This window comes from Arvicanthis niloticus, chromosome 23 (assembly GCF_011762505.2).
Source record: "Arvicanthis niloticus isolate mArvNil1 chromosome 23, mArvNil1.pat.X, whole genome shotgun sequence".
Taxonomy (NCBI): domain Eukaryota; kingdom Metazoa; phylum Chordata; class Mammalia; order Rodentia; family Muridae; genus Arvicanthis; species Arvicanthis niloticus.
In genome coordinates, this window is record NC_133430.1 from 19,358,305 (window position 1) to 19,378,354 (window position 20,050).

The 20,050-nt window shown below is 40.0% G+C and overlaps 1 protein-coding gene across 11 annotated transcripts in view; it reads left to right on the forward strand.

Moving 5' to 3' along the window:
* Positions 1–20,050, forward strand: part of Eml5 (EMAP like 5) — a 104,816-nt gene that overhangs the window by 75,000 nt on the left and 9,766 nt on the right. For 6 of the 11 annotated variants that reach the window (XR_013106657.1, XM_076921441.1, XM_076921439.1 and 3 more), the window contains 8 exons: positions 1,811–1,889; positions 3,316–3,445; positions 6,185–6,283; positions 10,707–10,727; positions 14,347–14,520; positions 15,768–15,976; positions 17,542–17,699; positions 19,906–20,020. Coding sequence is in view for 10 of the 11 variants with exons in the window: in XM_076921441.1 (XP_076777556.1) it covers positions 1,811–1,889; positions 3,316–3,445; positions 6,185–6,283; positions 10,707–10,727; positions 14,347–14,520; positions 15,768–15,976; positions 17,542–17,699; positions 19,906–20,020 (985 nt within the window). In the remaining variant the exon portion in view is untranslated. Of the gene's footprint in view, positions 1–1,810; positions 1,890–3,315; positions 3,446–6,184; positions 6,284–10,706; positions 10,728–14,346; positions 14,521–15,767; positions 15,977–17,541; positions 17,700–19,905; positions 20,027–20,050 lie in introns of those variants that run through there. The other 5 variants (XM_076921446.1, XM_076921443.1, XM_076921444.1 and 2 more) reach the window with 5 other exon arrangements.

Below are 20,050 nucleotides of genomic sequence, written 5' to 3' on the forward strand. Positions count from 1 at the left end.
AGTTCTACAAGTCAAATATTTTCATTTTATGCAGTAACACAATTTATGGAAATAATCCTTATAAAAATTAAAATATGCTTAATTGTTGTATACAATTATATAGATAAAACTTGCTAATGGAATTAGAATTAAAGCTATCAGATACTTACAATTCAAATAAAGTTTACCAACAACATTGGCTTGGAAGAAAAGTCAGGTTTTCTATCTTCTTTGAATTACTCCTGGTAGAAATATTCTTAAATGTTAAATGTTATAAATTTAATTCTGTTTTTATTTATGGACATTCAAAAATATGAAGGTTTGAACTTTAAATTTCTGTGGTAACTTGGAAACTTACATGTTCTTGATATTTTTATGACACCACTCAGTCTTGCTCATACATACTGTTTCATGCTTTGTGTGAATATATACATTTATTTAACACTATTTTATACAGTACTCATGATGAAATGTATGCTTTGCTTATGCTAGGCCACCATGCTACCTCCAGGCCAGATCTCCAACATTCTGCATTTATTTACAATGCATGTTCAATATACAGAACTGGGACTGGAGAGATGCCTCAGTGGTTAAGAGTACTAGCTGTTCTTGCAGAGAACTGGCTGCATTCAGTACACAAACTTTGTGGTGGCTCAAACCCATCCTTAATTCTAGTTCCAGGGCATCTGACATCTCTTCTAACTGCTATGGGGTCCTACATGCATGGGATGCACATACATATACTCAGACATGTATCAATACATGCACATGTGCACGCACATACACACACATGCACACACACACAATTAAATAGTTTTTAAAAGATGCAACACTTCTTTTAGCTTTGCAAATATGTAACTTGACAGTAATTTTGTAATGGCTATTTATATGGCTTTAATACATTATTAAGTATTTTAAGTTTTTATAAAATTAATGAGTATCATTTCTAATTTTGTTATAAATTGAATATTTAAATTTTAGAGAGAAGCTAATGCATGATTTAGATTCAGTGTTCATATTATAAAATATTTGAATAATGGTTGAGATGGACTAGTAATTAGCTTTTAAAAATTAAAGGTTTTACCAAAATGCCTTCACAATTATATACTCCAGAATATGAATCTGTGCCCTGTTGGAATAGGGAACATTTTAGTAGAACCTGAGCAGATAGGGGAGGGCATGATTTAAAGGCCATTATGTAGGGAAAGGTGATGAATATTTCATAAACAGATTAGGGAAGAGGGCAATGTGAGGACAGTAGTTGTGGTAATGACCTTTGACGGGTGTTGTATGGTTTATTGCTTTATGACTGTAAAGCTAAAACGCCTTCCTGAATACCTTTCTGATGTTTATGCCATTCAGGCAGGGGACTAGTAAAGGGCAAGGAATGGAGGAGCATGGAGGGACATATAAATTTGAACTTGTGTGAATTATGTTACCAACAGTGTAGAAAGTTCATGAAAATGATATCCATTCTCTGTCAGAATGTTTTATATGTCTGCCTTGTGAGTCATAAGGGATGCTGTAGAACAGTAACTCAGGCTTTGATGATAATGCGCCCATGCAGAAATGTTTTGGGTGTATCAAGTAACATTCTTACATTTGCCTATTTATATGCTATGTTATTTACATTATGATACATAGACCAAAGATTAAAGGTAAAAATGAGTAAAAATGTTCCTGCATTAGAAGTTATAAAGATAAAGAGAGAGCACAGTCTAGTAGAACGAGAGTGAGCTCCCTTTGGGGAGGGTGACATTTCTGGAGGGCAAGGTTGGGAGACTCAGTGTGATCTGCCTTTCTGCCTTCCCACCCGTCTCGTCTGTTCCAGGCCTCCAGTGAGTAGAGCCCCACCACAGCCCGAGAAACTTCAGTCAAATAATGTTGGCAAGAAGAAGAGACCAATAGAGGTAAGGAAAACGAATTTCCCAGTATTCCCATGCTTCCTTTTTTATAAACCTTCAAGATTTGCCATTACTTTTCATGAAACTAGGTATATTAAATTGTCTTTGCTTGGTTGGTTGTAAAAGTTGGCTGCTTAATTCTTACTCAAGTTTTAAATTTGGATTGATATCCTCTGCATCTCTTAATTTCAAAAGAGTCCTTTACTCATAATGACCTGGATTGATCTGTGTCTTGAAGAATGTAAGTGTATATGAATGGTTTATGACCTAGGGAAGCGAGACACCTTGGTGGTGTCTTATAAATTGATTTTATAAGTTGATTTTATAAGTTAAAGAGTTAATGTACTATTTCAGGAACTTTTTACTTCATGTGATACATTTAATATATGGAGATTGTTTCTCCTTATCTCTTCAATCAACAGACCTTTTCACAGGCATCTCATAATGCTGCCATCAGCAGCAAACAAGCAAACTATGCTGGTCCAGCACGAGAAAGATTACATCTATAAGAGGGAGTAACAGTTGTAGCCCTCTCCCAACACTCAAAAGGCAGTGAAAATGAATACTTCTACCTGTAGGATTCTCTGTTGGAACTTTATCCCCTATTTGTCAGAAACCACTTTGGTTTCTCCTGAGTCTCTAATTTGGACATAATTTATCTGGAGTATGTAGACCAAGCACTTAAACTAACAATGAATACAAACTGCAACATTCCTTTGGAAATAAGAAATGTGTCAATGTTTAACACATGGAAACTTAAATATTCTCCTGGAATGAGATGACCTTGTGAGTCCCTTCTCCTTCCTATAAGTTTTTATTGAAAAATATGGAATGTGTGTTTGCATTTTGGGAGGCATTTTACATAAAAAGTATGTCTAATGGCTGTTGCACCCATGAAGTCACACAGTGTGGTTATCTGCATAAGACTGGGCCCACCAACACTCTACCATTAATAGGGAAGGTGCTCAGAGGCCCCTCTCCCTGAGGAGATGTGTACATCAGGTGAGGGTGCAATGAAATCACGTTCCTCAGGGGTGCAACTCCTGGTAAGTCGCCCTTCATGAGTAAATAACCACTACACACGCACATACAAACAGCAGCAATTAAAGACAATGGGGCACCAAAAGATAGGAAAGTAGGAGGGGACTTTTGGGGAAGAGGTTCAGTGGGAGGAAGGGGAGGGTAATAAGGGGATAATGGGGGAAGATAAAGTACGCAAAAAATGTACACACACACACATGTGTATGTATATACGTGTATGTTTTTATGGAATCATGAAGGCTAATGAAACATTTAAATATCTAGCTTAATTTTGGGTTAGAAGTTTATAAAATACCTAAAGCACATTCTTCTTTGTCAGAAAATACTCATACTCTCTGTATCACATTTAGGCTGAGGAAGGATATGATGTACATTTTTGACATTGTTACAGGACCTTGTGTTGGAGCTTGCTTTTGGCTATCGGGGCAGAGACTGCAGGAACAATGTGCACTACTTAAATGATGGAGATGATATAATTTATCACACTGCTTCTGTTGGAATTTTACACAATGTTGCCACAGGTAGGTCATCTGAATTCTCTGTACACACACTCTTTTTAATTTAGAACTTTTTATTTAGCAGCTTAAAAGTATTTGTTAAAACTATGAATGGTAGTTTTACTTATTTAATTTTTGAGGGTTTTGTTTGTTTTGAAGACAGTGTCTCATTATGTAGACCTGGAATTTTGGGGGCGGGGGTTTAGGGTAGGGTCTCACTATGTAGCTTTGGCTAGCCTGAAACTTCCTATGTAGACCAGGCTGGCCTCTAACTCAAACTCATAGAGATCTGCCTGTCTCTGCTAGAGTTAAAAGTATATACCACAACACCTAGCTTCAAATACTGTTTTTAAAAGATGAAAGATTTGCCAGGCGGTGGTGGCGCACGCCTTTAATCCCAGCACTTGGGAGGCAGAGGCAGGCGGATTTCTGAGTTCGAGGCCAGCCTGGTCTACAGAGTGAGTTCCAGGACAGCCCGGGCTACACAGAGAAACCCTGTCTCGAAAAACCAAAAAAAAAAAAAAAAAAAAAAAAAAAAAAAAAAGATGAAAGATTTATATGTTCTGAAGGGAAATCAGAATAACAAATACTACTTTAAATGTATAAGAGAAATAATCTAAAATAAAAATATTTATTATAGTTGTTTCTATTTGTTTTGAGATAACATTATTATATAGTCAAGGTTAAAACTATCTGTGTTGCCCAGGCTAACCTCACTAGATATTTTTCTGCTCCAGCTTCCTGATTCCTGTGCTACTATGCCCTGTAATACTTTAGTCTTAAGAGAGTATGGCCCAGCAGAAGAATATTTCATAATGCTAAGTCTCCACAGGGCTCTAATAGAAGTGAAGGCTCATTGTATTTAAAAATATGTTTTATAGGGAAGAAAATGATTGTACAATTAAGATTTTCTTTTCCAACACCTTTAGAATGAGAATAGATGGTTTGGGATAACTGTCTTTGAAAGTGGCAGAGAGTGGCTTGTTAGACAAGAAGTAGCTGCAGTGGGAGGAAACTAGGTGATTTTCCAGAGGCTGTGGAAAGCTAAGAGCACTAAGAAGGCACTAGCCTGTGGCTGGACTGGTTATCCCATGGATAATCTAAGGTGAGACAATACTTCTTGATGTTGACTTGATCGGCTTGATGCAGAGCAGAAGAATTTCTCATGGCATCGGGTGATGACCACTGTGGTGAGCTAGAGTGGTAATATTGCTTCATTATATGTGATTATAAACTTCTAAAGCCTACAGTCAGAAGTAGCAACAGATGTTACCAGTTCACACACTCTAGTTTCCCTCTGAGTGTACATAGATAGATTGTGTGAATCTATTGTGTGAATAGATAGATTGTGTGAATCAGAATTCCTGTCCCTTGGTCAATGCTAACTGTAATATGATCTCCGTGCTTTGGATTGCTAAAGTCAAAGATTAGCCAGGGTCAAAATAAATCAATAGCAGTTTGCCTCTTAATATTTTGCATTTTTGAAAATACTAAGAAAATCTGTCCTCTCTCATTGAGACTTTCTGTACCCTTTGGGAGAATGGACAAAAATAAAATAGGACAGCCAAGAAGGAACTAAATGGACAGACACGCGACACTCATGTTTATTCTTATTTATTGTTAGGTTTCTGAGATTTGTGATGAGTTTTGAGAGGGAGAATCGAGAAGAGGAGGCCCTGCTTTGGTTTTGAGTGTTTCTCATTAGTCTGGGGCATTGCAATATTCAGAATCCTAAGAGTCTCTGCTAGCTTGTTTTCTACCAGTTTAACCAGCAGCCCATAATTAGCTGTTTGTTCTTCTCACTGGAGCCTCAGCCCAGGAAAACACAAACCATGTTTTAATTTGGAAGATTTATCTGCTTGATTTTATTTCATTGGACACAGTCCTTATATTGTTCAGTCTGGCCTGGTACTCATTGTGTAGCCCAGGCTGCCCCCAAACTCATTTTCTCCTTCCCTTTCCATCTCTGGAGATGCCCAGACTCACTCAAACTCAAACTCATAGAGATCCGCCTGCCCCTAAGGCTTGCAGGTGTGGACCACCTCACCCATAGGCTTTGAGAATGTGTAAGTAGTTTAGTTGTGTTAATGTAATTGTTGAGATTGTGGCAACCTGCTGTGTATGTGCGCTCTCATCTGTGTCCAGCCTGCTGTCCTGACTTCAATCCCCCGGGGGTGCATACTTGCTCTTTTATTTACAGTCTTGTTGTCATCTTCATGGACTGCACTGCTGGTGGAACCTTCGAAGGTCTCCACCGCTGTCACAACTGCTGGAGGAGCCGTATTAACTTTCTGATCAAAGTACAAGATAAATGTAAAATATGAATGAACATCACTTAGAATAATAAATGGAAATTTCACTTTTGTTTTCTCTGTAACCCTAATATATCTTTGCTTGCAAAACCAAAAAGGGATGATCACAGACAAGGATTCAAAATCTTGGATAATTCTAGTACTTGCTTACTTTTCCATCCATATTGCAGGCTTTTATGACTGTCCACTCAGATGAACTGTGTGTACAGTTAGGTATACCCCAGCCTTTTGTTTGCCAGTCTCTTGTGGTACTTGGTATCTTCAGCTTGTCTTGTCTTTTCAGGGTTCTGTCCCTTTAAGATTACTGATTCATCCTTTTGATAGTAATCACATGGTAATTGCTCAAAATACATTTTGAATCAACAAATAAATTAGTTTATTGTGCTAAGTAAGTGTATGTGGCTGTCACATCTTAAAGTTTTTCTAAGTTAATTTTCATATTCTTTTATAGGGACTCAGAGTTTTTATCAAGAGCATAACGATGATATTTTGTGCCTCACTGTAAATCAGCACCCCAAATTTATCAACATAGTGGCAACTGGCCAAGTAGGTATGTTTCTATATTTCAAAAAGAAATAGTTTGAAACATTTATTTTGTTCTAATAATTTCATACCCTAGGAAAAAATAAGTATATTAAACTGTGTATAGCTTGGAATGCACGTATGCATGCAGAACCTAGCTCGATTACCTTATGATGACCTTTCTACTCCTCAACTTTAGTTATCTGAGTTTGCTTAGACTATCCAAAATATAAACTATCGTGCAAATAGCACACCTTTAGCTTAGCAGGGATTTCTGGTCAGCTGAATGGTTACGTTCCATAGTATATAAAACTCAGAGGAAGGATAAAAAGGGGAGCTAAGAAATTAACTAGACCAATGGGGACAGAGCCCTTGCTCAGCAAAGATCTGCTTCACACTGCATTTTAAAGTGTTGGCTTGTCATTAGTATTGATCATATTCACTAACAGTTTGAAATGTACCTGTGATTTATTTGTAACTTCTGTCAAAAACTTCAGCGCTCTGACTCAATGAGTAGGAGAGCAGGTATTTTAGATTGATAGTCAAGCGATTACCATGAAACTGCCCTGCAGATGTGGCAGTCCAATCTACTTGTAATAAACATTATTGAAATTGCCATGTTTGTTGGGTCTCAGTGAGTCACAATTGCTACACTCCCTTCACTTGCTTTCCTGGTATCTTCGTTTAATTATCCATGTAAATACTAAGTTTGTTAGTCAGGGATTTGTTCTTCTCTGGATTGTCTGGTTCAATAGCTATGCTACATAAAACCCTTGTATTTTCCCTTCTGTAGAGTTTCCTTTTTAAAAAAATAATTTTCAAGTCAATCTACAAAGTGATAGATTTTGTTATGATATTGTCATGTATATATAGCATTCTATAGTTTTATTTATTATTTATTTGTGCGTGTGTGTGTGTGTGTGTGTGTGTGTGTGTGTGTGTGTGTGTGTGTGTGTTGATGAGAGGCCAGAAGAGTGTTCTCCTACTCTGTATCCTTTGCATCTATTTCTTTGAGAAAGGGTCTCTCTCTGAACCTGGGACTTGTCTTGGCTAGTCTGGAGTCCAATGAGCCCCAACAATCCTCCTATGTGCACCCCACTAAGAGCTGGGGTTTCAGGCATGTGTGAGACACTAGCTTGGTACATGGATAGATTATGGACCAAGTCTGATGGCTCAGCCTGTAATCCTCACACTTGAGAGTTAGTGGCAGGAGGATTGAACCCTTTATTAGGCTTTATGCCTAATGAAGTAATTTAACTTTTCCTTAGAAATCTTGCTTATAAAATGGCCCTTCACATAGAATGGAAGTCAGTGTCTTTGTGATTTCTGTCTCATTGACCCTTGATCTTGGGCACATAGACAATCTAATCACTCATTCCCTTGACTTTACCTTCCATATTTGGAGACAATTGTTTTCTCAGTGACTTTGTCCTGGTGTTTTTCTTTAAGAAGGACCATTTTGTATATCTCCCAGCTGTATACTAGAGGGGTAGGTTGTTCATGGGACAATGAGATTGCTTTCCAGGGGGAGCCTTCTCTTTACCCGACTATGTCAGGAGTCTTTGAAATCCCACAATTCTCTATTACAAGGTTCTGAACTTGCCTTTGGGCGTGCCTGAGCATCTTCTCAGAGTCTGTCAGTCTGGTAGCACATTGTACACTCAGGACGAGCACTCATAAAGGAGGACCAGGAGGTAGTTAGCTTTCCCTGAGTGACGATGGGTGGAATTTGGGGATTCCATGCTGAGATACATGTCTTAGCCAATTTTGGCTACTAAACAAATACCTGGACTAGGTGCTTTAAGAGAAACAAGTAACACATTTCCCACTGTTTTGGAAATTGGAAGCTAAAGGTATCATCATGATTGGATTGGATTGGCTCCCTCCCTGGGTTACAGACGGCCTTGGTATATCCATATTATCTTTCTGCTTTTCTCTCAACTCTTATCTGATCTTCATTATGAGGGTCCAACTTTTTGACCTAATCATTCCCAAATGTCCCACACCTAATACTACAGTTGAGATCAGATGACATCATTGGAGCTTTAGAGGAACGTAGACATCCATTCCATAGCAGCCACACATAAGTGCTTCCACTTTCCACATGCTGTAGGTTATAGCTGTCTGTTTATGTCCCCAAACTCCAAGTTTATACCAATCTTTCCAAATTTATATCAATCTTTCCAGGTACAAACAAAACAAAATCCCTCAAAAAACTTGGGGACTGGGGAGATAGCCCAGCAAATACTTGCTTCATATTGATAAAGACCTGAGTTCAGTTCCAACAACCATGCTAAAACAAAACAAAACATAAAATCCAGACATGGTGGCATACACTTGTAATCACAGCACTGGGCATGTAGGCCAGTGGGTGGGTCCTTGGAGTTTACTGGCCATCTAGCCTAGTCTACTAGTCAAGCTCCAGGTCATTAAGAGCCCTTTTCTTTTCTTTTCTTTTCTTTTCTTTTCTTTTCTTTTCTTTTCTCCTTTTTAATTTATTTTTATTGGATATTTTATTTATTTACATTTCAGATGTCATCTCCTTTCCCCATTTCCCCTCCCTAGAAACCCCCCACCCCCTCCTTTTTGCTTTTATACTGTTTTAATTAAATGCAAGTATTAAGGTCAGTTCTAGGTTGAGGAACTAGCAATACAATAGATGCAAATAGTCAAAGAACAAGCAAGGCATTAAACAAAATTCTGTGAACACTCCCATGATCACTGTTTCTAAGGGCTTATCAGGATGACCAAAATATCTGAGCCTACTTTCCTGTCCTAGCCCAAAGTCATTTTCATGTCTGAAGACTACTCTTTATTCTAGCTTAATATTTAGATTCCTGCCTAATATTACTTCTTTGTTCTAGACATTAGAAATCTACTAATGTCAAATTTCTGCCTGAAGCCTACTTCCTTGTTCTTGGCCAGTGTCAGATTCTTGCCAAGCAGCTCCAAAGGCTCTCTGCCTCTCCCCCTTTTTATTTTATTAACAAGATGGAGCCTGTCTTATGTCACTCTGACAAGAGTGCATACACACACACACACACACACATGATGAAAAGCTGCAACATAGTTAATTTGATAGTTGTATCTTTACTGGTAACTGGTAGTTTAGACTGTAATCCTGCAGCTTTTATCTGTAACCCATTCTCTTATCCAAGGACAAGCGTGATTACTAAGACAAACACCCCCCCCCCCCCCATTCTATCAACTTTTCTTCATGTGACACAGGATCAAGTTTTTTCACCAGTTGGTGATTATTAGAGTATGTTCAGCTAAAAATGGCCAAGTCAAATACTTTATTCATATTCCTGATAAAGATACCTATGTGCTATGTTATCAATTTATCCTTGAAATTACTATTTTACATTGGTATAAGACTTGGTTGACATAGAAAACTGTCATGTCTCTTCAGTGGGCTTATAACTTTCCCGACTCTCTTCTTGCTATACTGTCATTCCTTTAAGCTTTACTCATAGGCTTTTCTACCGTAAATATGAACATACACTTACGCATTTTTCTTTCTTGCATATTATTTCTAAAAGTCTTTACCAGGGGAGTCATAAACAGCATCTGTCCCTCCTCTTAGGGCCCCAAAAACAAACCAAGGTACCGCTTCACCAAAGTTTACTTTGGGGGAACCATTCTTGGGATTACTTACAGAGTGTTGGGTCAGGCGTTTCCTATAGGCCCTTTAGGGGCCACCTGACAGTCTTTATCAGGGATGATGGTGTTTCCATAGCTGCAGAGCTGGAACCCCATCCCCTAGTCTCCCTCAGCCTGGATACTGTAGCCCCTCCATGAGGCCATGTGCAGTTAGAGCCTGGTTGCAGAGTGGGTGCTGTAGAGCGGCTGGGTACTCAGGTCTCACGGCCCTCCTTGCTGCACTGAGAGAGATGCAGCAGTCACCATGCCCAGATGTGGTGATGTTTGCAAGTGGGCACAGATGAAAACCCCAGTATGGTAGTTGTTTGGCTCAGAAGGTAGGGTAGTCAAGTACAATAAGTACAGAAAGTCTTTAGTTACAATGAAGAAACCCTTTTGCTTTCTGGGTTATTTAATAACATTTTCTGCCCTGTTCCTCAGACCCAATTCTTTCCTACAGGCACAGATACATCAAACCTCCCCAGTGTACTTAGCAGTGAATTTTATAAACCCAAAGAAGGTTCATATTATATTACTTTATAATTATTATGATTAATTGTATTATGATTAATTATGTATGGCTCATTAAATACACCCAAAGAAAGAATGAAAAGTCATTCATAGAAAGTTAATATATGTAAATAATAGAAGTGCCTTCTTACCCACTTCTGTGTAATAACCTAATTTTGTATAAGATATTTTATTATTTAAATAATTTAAAAATTATGACTATGTTTTATAAATTTACTGCTATTATCCATATTATTATTATAGATAACCTTTTTTTTTTAACTTGTTCATCATTATAGGTGATTCTGCAGACATGTCAGGTAAGGAAAATTGAATACTTTCTGCTTTAGTTATATAGTGGTACATGCAAATGTCCTATTCCTCACTAAAAGTCCAAGCATCTTACTGCTCCACATGTGGCTTGTAGAATAGGAATGACAAATAACATCATTTTTTTAATTATTTATTTATTTATTTATTTACACTCCAGATTTTATTCCCCTTCCTGTCTGCCTTCCAACTGTTTCACCCGCCCCCACACCAGACCTTTAAACTCCCTGGGGCCTCCAGTCTCTTGAGGGTTAGGTGTGTCTTCTCTGACTAAGCCCAGACCCAGCAGTCCTCTGCTGTATATGAGTTGGGGGCCTCATATCAGCTGGTGTATGTTGCCTGGTTGGTGGCCCAGTGTTTGAGAGATCTCCATGGTCCAGGTTAATTGAGACTGCTGGTCCTCCTACAGGGTCGCCCTCCTCTTCAGCTTCTTCCCACTTTTCCCTAATTCAACCACAGGGGTCAGCAGCTTCTGTCCATTGGTTGGGTACATCTGACTCTTTCAGCTGCTTGTTGGGTCTTGGATATTAGCCAAAAAATAAAAAATAAAAAAGTACAGAATACCCAAGATACAGCCCAAAGAACTCACAAACTGAAGGGCCCAAGTGAGGACACCTCAGTCCCACTTGGGAGGGAGAAGAAAGCAGTCACAAGGGGGGAGGGACGGAGGGATCTGGGAGGGAAAGGAAATGGGGTGTTGGGGGGGAAGAGGGGAATGTGATCTGGTTTTGAGTTGGGGGTGGGGGGAGTGACTGAAGCCCTGAGGGCCAACAGAAAGAATGGAAATGGGCAGAAGCGGGAGGTGGGGGGCACTCCAGAATAACGTAGTTTTTAAATCTTCAATAATAATTATATTTTTACAAAATGATGTGGGGACTGGGAAGATAACTGAGTCAGTAAAATGCTTGCCTCACAAAGGTGAGTACACGCGGTCAAGAACTCCTGTGAAAACAGCAGGCATGTGCATGTACACACTTCTTTCCCAGCAACAGGACGAACACTGGGGTTTCCTCATCAGACAGTAAAGCCTAATGGGCAAGCTCCAGTCTCCAAAGTAAGGTGGATAGTACCTGCAGAAGAGTGAAGCCAGGTTGTCATCTAGGCTCCACACACAAGTGCACATGTGCATACACACACACACACACATGCACACACATGCACACACACGAGCGCGCACATGCACACGCACACACATCCTATAATTCAGTTGAAAATGGCTTGCTATTTGAATTTTAGGCAAATGGAACTTTTTAATTTGTAGTATATTTACTGATAATTTATTGAAAATCTATTGTCTGTCCCATTGTATTTTGGCAAATACAGTATGTAGCACCTGAGATTCTTCTACCTCTTGTATTCTGTTGGTGATGCTTGCATCTATGACTCCTGATCTCTTTCCTAGGTTTTCTGTCTCCAGGGTAGTCTCCCTTTGAGATTTCTTTATTGTTTCTACTTCCATTTTCAGATCCTGGATGGTTTTTTTTTTTTTTTTTTTTTTTTTAATTCCTTCACCTGTTTGGTTGTGTTTTCTTGCAATTCTTTAAGGGATTTTTATGTTTCCTCTTTAAGGACTTCTACCTGTTTACCTGTGTTCTCCTGTATTTCTTTAAGGGAGTTGTTTATGTCTTTCTTAAAGTCCTCTCTCATCCTCATGAGAAGTGATTTTAATTCTGAATCCTGCTTTTCCGGTGTGATGGGGTGTCCAGGGCTTGCTATGGTGGGAGAACTGGGTTCTGATGATGCCAGATAACTTTGGTTTCTGTTGCTTATGTTCTTGTGCTTGCCTTTCGACATCTGGTTAACTCTAGTGCTACCTGCACTCACTGTTTCTGACTGGAGACTGTCTTTCCAATTATCTTGCTTTTGTCAGAACTCCTCAGAGTCCAGATGTCTCTATGATCCTGTGATCCTGTGATCCTGTGATCCTGTGATCCTGTGATCCTGTGATCCTGAGCTCCTGGGTGGAAGAGCTCCTGGTACTCAGGATGCCTATGGAATCCTGAAATCCTGCTGCTCTGAGTACAGTGGCTCCTCTAGGATGGCTCAGGATATGGTGTCTTCACAGGAACAGACCAGCTAGGTGTCTGCCCCAGACAAAAGGACCAAGGGAAGGACAGAAAGAGAGTGGTTTTCCAGAGGGTCAGGGTTTGGGCTGGTGATGGGTCCAGAGTGCCCCAGGCTCCCAGTTGCAGTTCTGGGGCATAGGGTTGTGTGGGGAGGGTTCTTACTAGCTACTCTTGGAAGGTTCAGGATAAGGTGTCTTCACAGAGCAGACCAGCCAAGTATCTGCCCCAGCCAAAAGGCAAGTAATTCCTTTTAATATTGGTAAACCTTTTATATCTCAGTGCTTCATATCTCTTATTTTAACTGCTTTATTTGAAGGGTTTTTAGATTTATCATGGTGTAAAATGTCCAAATTTATCAGAATTTATTTTTTAAAGACCAGAATTTCCTCTTGTATAAAATAATTCCAGACAGCTTATCCTCTTAAAGTCATTTAAACAAATGACTTTAGTATATTGAGTGTTTTCATAAGAGTGCTTATATCCTGAGACTGAATTAGCTGCTGAATTAACATAATGTTTAGGGCATACATTGAAAAGAAGATAATGCAAAACTAAACTGTGGCATTTTAGTTTAGAAAATAAGAGAGGAGCAGGGGAGATAGAGTTCTGTAGTGAGACTTACTCAGCGAGCATGAAGCCCTTGGCTCACTTCTTCAGACGAGCAGGAAGGGGCGCAGAGGGACTCAGAGAGCCACAGAAAAGGCTTCCCTCCGAGCATCAGCGTCACCTATCCAGCAGACAGTGTTGTTAACTCTTTATGTAAAAGCATCTGGAGCCTTTTCCCAGACTCCCATCTACGGGATGCATTCGTCTGCTTTACCATTTGCTGCCTGTTGGTTGCATGTGCGTTGCACTGTTTTCAGAGGATATCACTGTTGTTTGCTTGTGTGTATCATATGCATTGTGTTAAGTGTATGTAGTTTCCATAGAACCTCTATGAAGATTGAAAAATGTAAAACTGAATTTTCCCACTCCAGAGCCTTGCATGTACTAAGCCTGTGGTTTCCCACCGACCTCTGCCTCCTGCACTTATGTGCACAATTTGCTTTGAGTAGCTCTGGAATATTGCCTGTCTTCTTTCTCTAAATGTTCTTTTTTTTTTTTTTTTTTTTTTTTTTTTTTTTTTTTTTTTTTTTGAGAGTGCCATTTATAGTGTATCCTGAAGGATTCTGTATTTTTCCCTTTCCTTTTATTTCCCTTTTTAAAAATTTAGCTTCAGTTTTGGGCTATTAAAAACTACATCCATGCCGGGCAGTGGTGGTGCATGTCTTTAATCCCAGCACTTGGGAGGCAGAGGCAGGCGGATTTCTGAGTTTGAGGCCAGCCTGGTCTTCAGAGTGAGTTCCAGGACAGCCAGGGCTACACAGAGAAAACCTGCCTCGAAAAAACCAAAAAACCAAAAACCAAAAACAAACAAACAAAAACAAATCTACATCCATGCTTTATATTATAAACTATCTCCTGCTTCTGAGGTGGGTGTATGCTGGATTCAGAAGTGGAAATGTGGAGATGGTTCTAACTCTGGGATTTTATCTTTGTGCAGCCACAGCCCCATCTGTCCACATCTGGGATGCAGTGAACAAGCAGACGTTGTCTATACTAAGATGCGCCCATTCAAAGGGTGTGTGCTCTGTCAGCTTCAGTGCTACTGGGAAGCTGCTGCTCTCTGTAGGGCTAGACCCAGAGCACACTGTTACCATTTGGAGATGGCAGGAAGGTAGGATGCTTTCACCTATGTAATTAAAAACAACAGCAGCAAACCACAGTAGAAGCTGTCTTTTAGCATTTGTCTTACGTTGGTGATTGTAACCATTTTTGTTATAGTCCTATAAAACACATAGCACACAGTTGGTAGCACTGTATGTGTGTGTCCCCTTTAAAAAGCCCTGTAGCCATAAACTCAGAAAATGTGAAACAGTGAAACCCATTTAGTATTTAAAATTACGTGCTATGATTTCCCTTTGGTAAGAAACTGTGTCTGTGTTTTTGCTAATGATTTGTTTAGTTCTGAGGTATTTTAATAAAAAATGAAAATTTCCAGGCATGGGGGCACTTGCCTATCATCCCAGCACTCAAGGGGATGAGGCAAGAGGATTGCCATAAATTTGAAGCCAGCCTGGGCTACATACCAAGTTCAAGGCAAACCTAAAATATATAATTGAGACCCTGTCTTAAAAAAATGTATTAATATCCAACCCAGAGCCTGACACATACTACATGGGTAATCTGCCTCTGAACTACATCCCTTATTCATAAAAAGATACACACACATTCACACACACACATATACACACATAAACACGCACACATATACACACCCATGAACATATAAAATATACACACATATATATACACACTTGTAATACACATAAACATATATACCCTACATATACACACAGCACATACTACATAGGTGAACTGCCTCTGAACTACATCCCTTACCTGTGAAGAGATACACACAAACATACACATATGCACATGTGGCACAAACAGGCTGGCCCGCCACTGAACTATATCCTTAAATGATGAAAAGATACATGCATTGTTTTTTGAGACAGGGTCTTACTGTGTAGCTCTGGCTGCCTTGGAATTCACTGCATAGATACTAGCTGGCTTTAGATTCACAAAGATCTACCTGCTTCTATCTCCCAAGAGTGCCAGGACTGAGAATGGAAACCCAATAGAATAAATTCCCTAACGCACTCTAGACCAAACAATTTCTATAATGAGAAATTAATGGAGCCATATAAAAAATGTATGGTCCTTAAAATGTCCTCTAAATTTTCACAGAGTAGCCCATAAAATATATGTCACTATGAACATGTATGTACTGTGATTATAGGTCATGTGATTGTTAAGCAATGTTTTGTTTTAAACTATGCAATTTGAGGAAACTGATAAGTCCTGTTAATTAGCTTACTTCTTATACTAACCTGGAAATTTTTATTGTGTCTTCTGTACCAGGGGCCAAAATTGCCAGCAGAGGTGGGCACAACCAACGTATTTTTGTAGCAGAATTTCGACCAGATTCAGATACCCAGTTTGTCTCTGTGGGTATAAAGCACGTGAAGTTCTGGACCCTGGCAGGAAGGGCTCTTCTCAGCAAAAAGGGCCTTCTAAGCACCCTGGAGGATGCCCGGATGCAGACGATGCTTGCAGTTGCATTTGGTGCAGTATGTCTGTTAAAGTGCTGTGTGGTGGTGTGATCTTGAATTTGTCTTGCCGTATGTTCATAAACAGCATGAATATTGGCTGGGAACTGTAACCTGACAGTCACTACAACTTCCAGTCAAGGATATAAATCATCTTTTAAAAGTCTGATCCTTTTAGCCGTTAAGGAGTGGCAGAAAGTGAATGAGGTCATTACTGTGAAGTGTTTGCATCCTTGGATCATTTCTATTCTCCAAGGCTTCATTGACTGTGTGCTTGTCACCTCTGCAGGTGACAAAGCTGAGTCTCTCAGTGCTTCCTCCTGTACCTCACATGTCTTATAGGAAAAGGAGGGGAAATAAAAAAAAAAAAAAAAAAAAAAAACATTCAGGTGGTTTCAGGGCAGATTTGGATATAGTGTTTCCTTTGCTCTGTCACTGGAACCTCTGTTCATCTTGTGGTTGGAAGTGCTCTGGGTCACTGTCTGATTCAGGGGAGCACAGAGCACGGTCCCTGCCCTTAGTGCAGTGTTCAAGAGCCTCTTGCTTTCTGTCATTCCGTCTTCCTGTGTCTGAAGTTTATAATCACATCTCTCTCCTTTAATACCCTGCCCTGGCTAGGCTTTTCAAATTCCTTGGTTCCACAGAAAACTAAGTAGACTTTTAAAAAATATGTGGGCATTATATATTTTAAGAAAGGAAGGTATAAGGTTAGAACAGTTGAATACAATTTTAAAAACTAACAATATCAAACATATGTTTGAACCTCTTGTATATTTTTAATATAAGAGCAGTCACTTGTCTCCAGGAAAAAAAAAACTGTCATTTGATCTGCCCATGCAAATGAACTTTCTTCATTTATAAAATTACTTTGTAGCCAAGTGTCCATTTTTGGTCAAAATAAATAAACAAACAAACTTGACAGCTAATACAGGAAAAAAGTAGCTTTTAAATGTGTGAAGCAGATGTATGAACAGAGTGTTTCCTTTCGAGATAAGTTTGTGTTCAGTTTAAGCATTTTTCAAATGCTCTAACTATCCATGAAAACATAAAGCTATAGACATATAGGGAGTCATGTGATGCTTCTGTGCTAGGGTTGGGGAAGAGAAGAGGAAGAAGCATGCTCTAACTGTAGAAAGGCACCAAGTAGCGTCCTCCTAGATCCGCAGGAGTTAGTGAGGTCTCTAACTTTTCTATAAAGAAAATCCTTACCAAACTCACGTTACTTTCATCCCTATTTCTAACTGCCCCTTGTTTTTACTCCTAGTGTTTGGTGACCTTTGACTTAGTTATTGGACAGCCAAAAGGCACCTGTCGAAAGAACAGTGCAAGCCAGAACTACAGTATTTTAGGAGAGATTTATCCAAGGCTAACTCACTACTAAAGGACAGACTTGAGAAAGGAGAGAGCCTCCAGGAGCTAAGCCTCATTTCAGTCTCCTGCCCTGGGTCCAGTGTCTCCCAGCACCCTTTGCATGTGCTTTGTCAAAGCAGGTGACCTAGCATCCCACCTACATAGAGGATGACATCTGTGCGACCTCTCTCTGAACTTTTGATGAGTTTGTCTCCCCCTTCCCCACTCCTTTTCAGAATAACTTGACGTTTACAGGTACCATCAGTGGTGATGTCTGTGTGTGGAAAGATCACGTGTTGTGTAGAGTGGTGGCTAGAGCGCACAGTGGTCCTGTGTTCGCCATGTACACCACCCTTCGAGACGGACTGATTGTGACCGGTGGCAAGGAAAGGCCGTGAGTTCCTTTTCGTATCCTCGCTGACTGTTTACACGCTTGCTGTGTACTCACAGCTTAGTTAGGTGTTCTTCTAGAATGCACAGGCTAAATTCCTCATGTACTTCTCCATCGTTGCTATCTATGTAGATTCTTTGGATCCTCTGAATTCTTGTCTTAATTCACTTTTTTGCATTTTATTTTTCATTCGTTTTTTACACTTATGTGGGAAGGGATGGAGGAAGGTGTGTGCCCCAGCTCATGTACAGACATCAGGGACAGCCTGTGGGATGGTTCTCTCTTTCACTGTGTGCACTCATTCTGGAGGTCAAACTCAGATCACCAGGCTTAGCGTGTCCATGCCCACTATCTTACCAGCCCACTATTGGACATTTTAGATAAACCTGAACTGCAGCCAGAGTTCTACTTGTCTGAGACAGACATATGCAGTTGTCCCTCTGATTAAGAATGGTGTCCCAAACTTTTGTGTGCTTGCATCAGTGTTGCTGACAGGACATGAAGGGAAACTTTTACTATAGAACCCAGGTTGCATCTTGATCCTCTATTGTCTCCCTGGCTTCTATAGCTACATGAGAGAGAAGTGAGAGAGTGCTGAGACAGCCTTGGGAAATCATTCTTATAAGACCTCAAACGTAAGTGTGAGGACAGACCTTGAAGTCACTTTCAAATACCTACACTGTAACCAGATACTTAAAATTGGTTTGTGGGCTGAGTCGAGGGCTCTATCTGCCTGATGACCTGAGGGCCAACCCTAGAACCCACGTAAAACCTGGGAAAGCCAGACCAAGTGGCACAGGCATTTGTAATCCCAACGCTCCCATGGGAGAAGCCCAGCCAGCTCATTTGGATCATCTGCAAAGAAAGACGTCTAAAACATGGTGAAAAGGCAAGCCTGACACCTGATGGAGGTGATGGAGGTACACACTGGCCTGTGACCACACACACACACACACACACACACACACAGACACACACACACACACACACACACACACACACACACAGAGAGAGAGACACAGAGCAAAAATTAAAGAAAGAGAAAAGAATTGAGGGTCTGAAAAGAGAGCTCAGCATCTGTTAGCAGAGGACCTGAATTCAGTTCCCAGCACTCAGGTTGGGCAGCTCAGAACTACCTGTACTCTGAGGGCACCTACACTCACACATGCACAGACACCCACACAGAGTCATGTATGCACAGAATTTAAAAATCTGTCAGAAGTCAAACTAAGGCTGGGTGTTGGTGGTGCACCTGGGAAGCAGTGGCAGGTGGATCTCTGTGAGTTCAAGGCCAGCCTGTCTATGCAGATAGTTGCCACAGTCACATAGTGTGACTGCCTCAAACCCTGTGCTCCTTCCTCCCAAAGGATAAAATCCATTCGCTACCAGTGTAGTCATCTGTAAGCTAGAGGTGACATAGAGCAACTGTGAAATGTAGTTTCTCCGGCAGATTGTAGCCCAGTTCATGGGAAGGTGTTTTCTCCTATAGCAAATAAAATGAATTATTTTTCAGTTCTTTTGAGAGAAAATCCCTAAGTCACTCTAATCCTTTATATAGTACTTCAAAAACAAGTGTTTCCCATTTTGCACCACCTCATTTTGCACACTTGCACTCACTAATAGGCTGCCACACTGTTTCAGCAGCAGAGCTTTAGTAATTGTAGAAATATGCTGTCCTTTTTGGCCCTTAAATGTAAATTCTGTGACACAGCATCTATAATCTTTATCTTTCTAATGTTAAAAATGGTTTTTGTGGGCTGGTATAAGAGCTTAGCAGGCTACGTTCTTTACCATGCAAGCCTGGAGATGAGTTTAATCCGCAGGTAAAGGTAGAGGGGGCAAGAGATTCCAGAGTTGTCCTCTGACCTCCCTATCACCCCATGGTATGTACGCATGCATACAATCATTTACAAAATGTGCATTTTCTTAGTGTAGAGCTGTTATGAGGTGTGTATTGTGATGTATGGTGGACTAAATAAACTTATGTTTGTGTCAGAAGAAAATGAATATTTCACAAAATAAAATGAACAGAACTGAGTATATATCTTGACTGAAATACAGTATGTATCCTTAAATTGCCTAAAAACTTAGAATACTGGAAGTTATAAATAAAGTGTTTGAAATACTTTGACAACTAAGTGTTTATAATGAAAATTACTGTAGTAGTCAATTATAAATACTTATTTGGGTTTTGTTTTTATATACCTAGGTCAAAGGAAGGAGGCGCAGTGAAACTGTGGGATCAGGAACTGAGGCGTTGCCGGGCCTTCAGGCTTGAGACAGGACAAGTCACAGATTGTGTTCGGTCTGTGTGCAGAGGCAAAGTAAGGTGTTCCTTGAGCCAGTGTGATGCA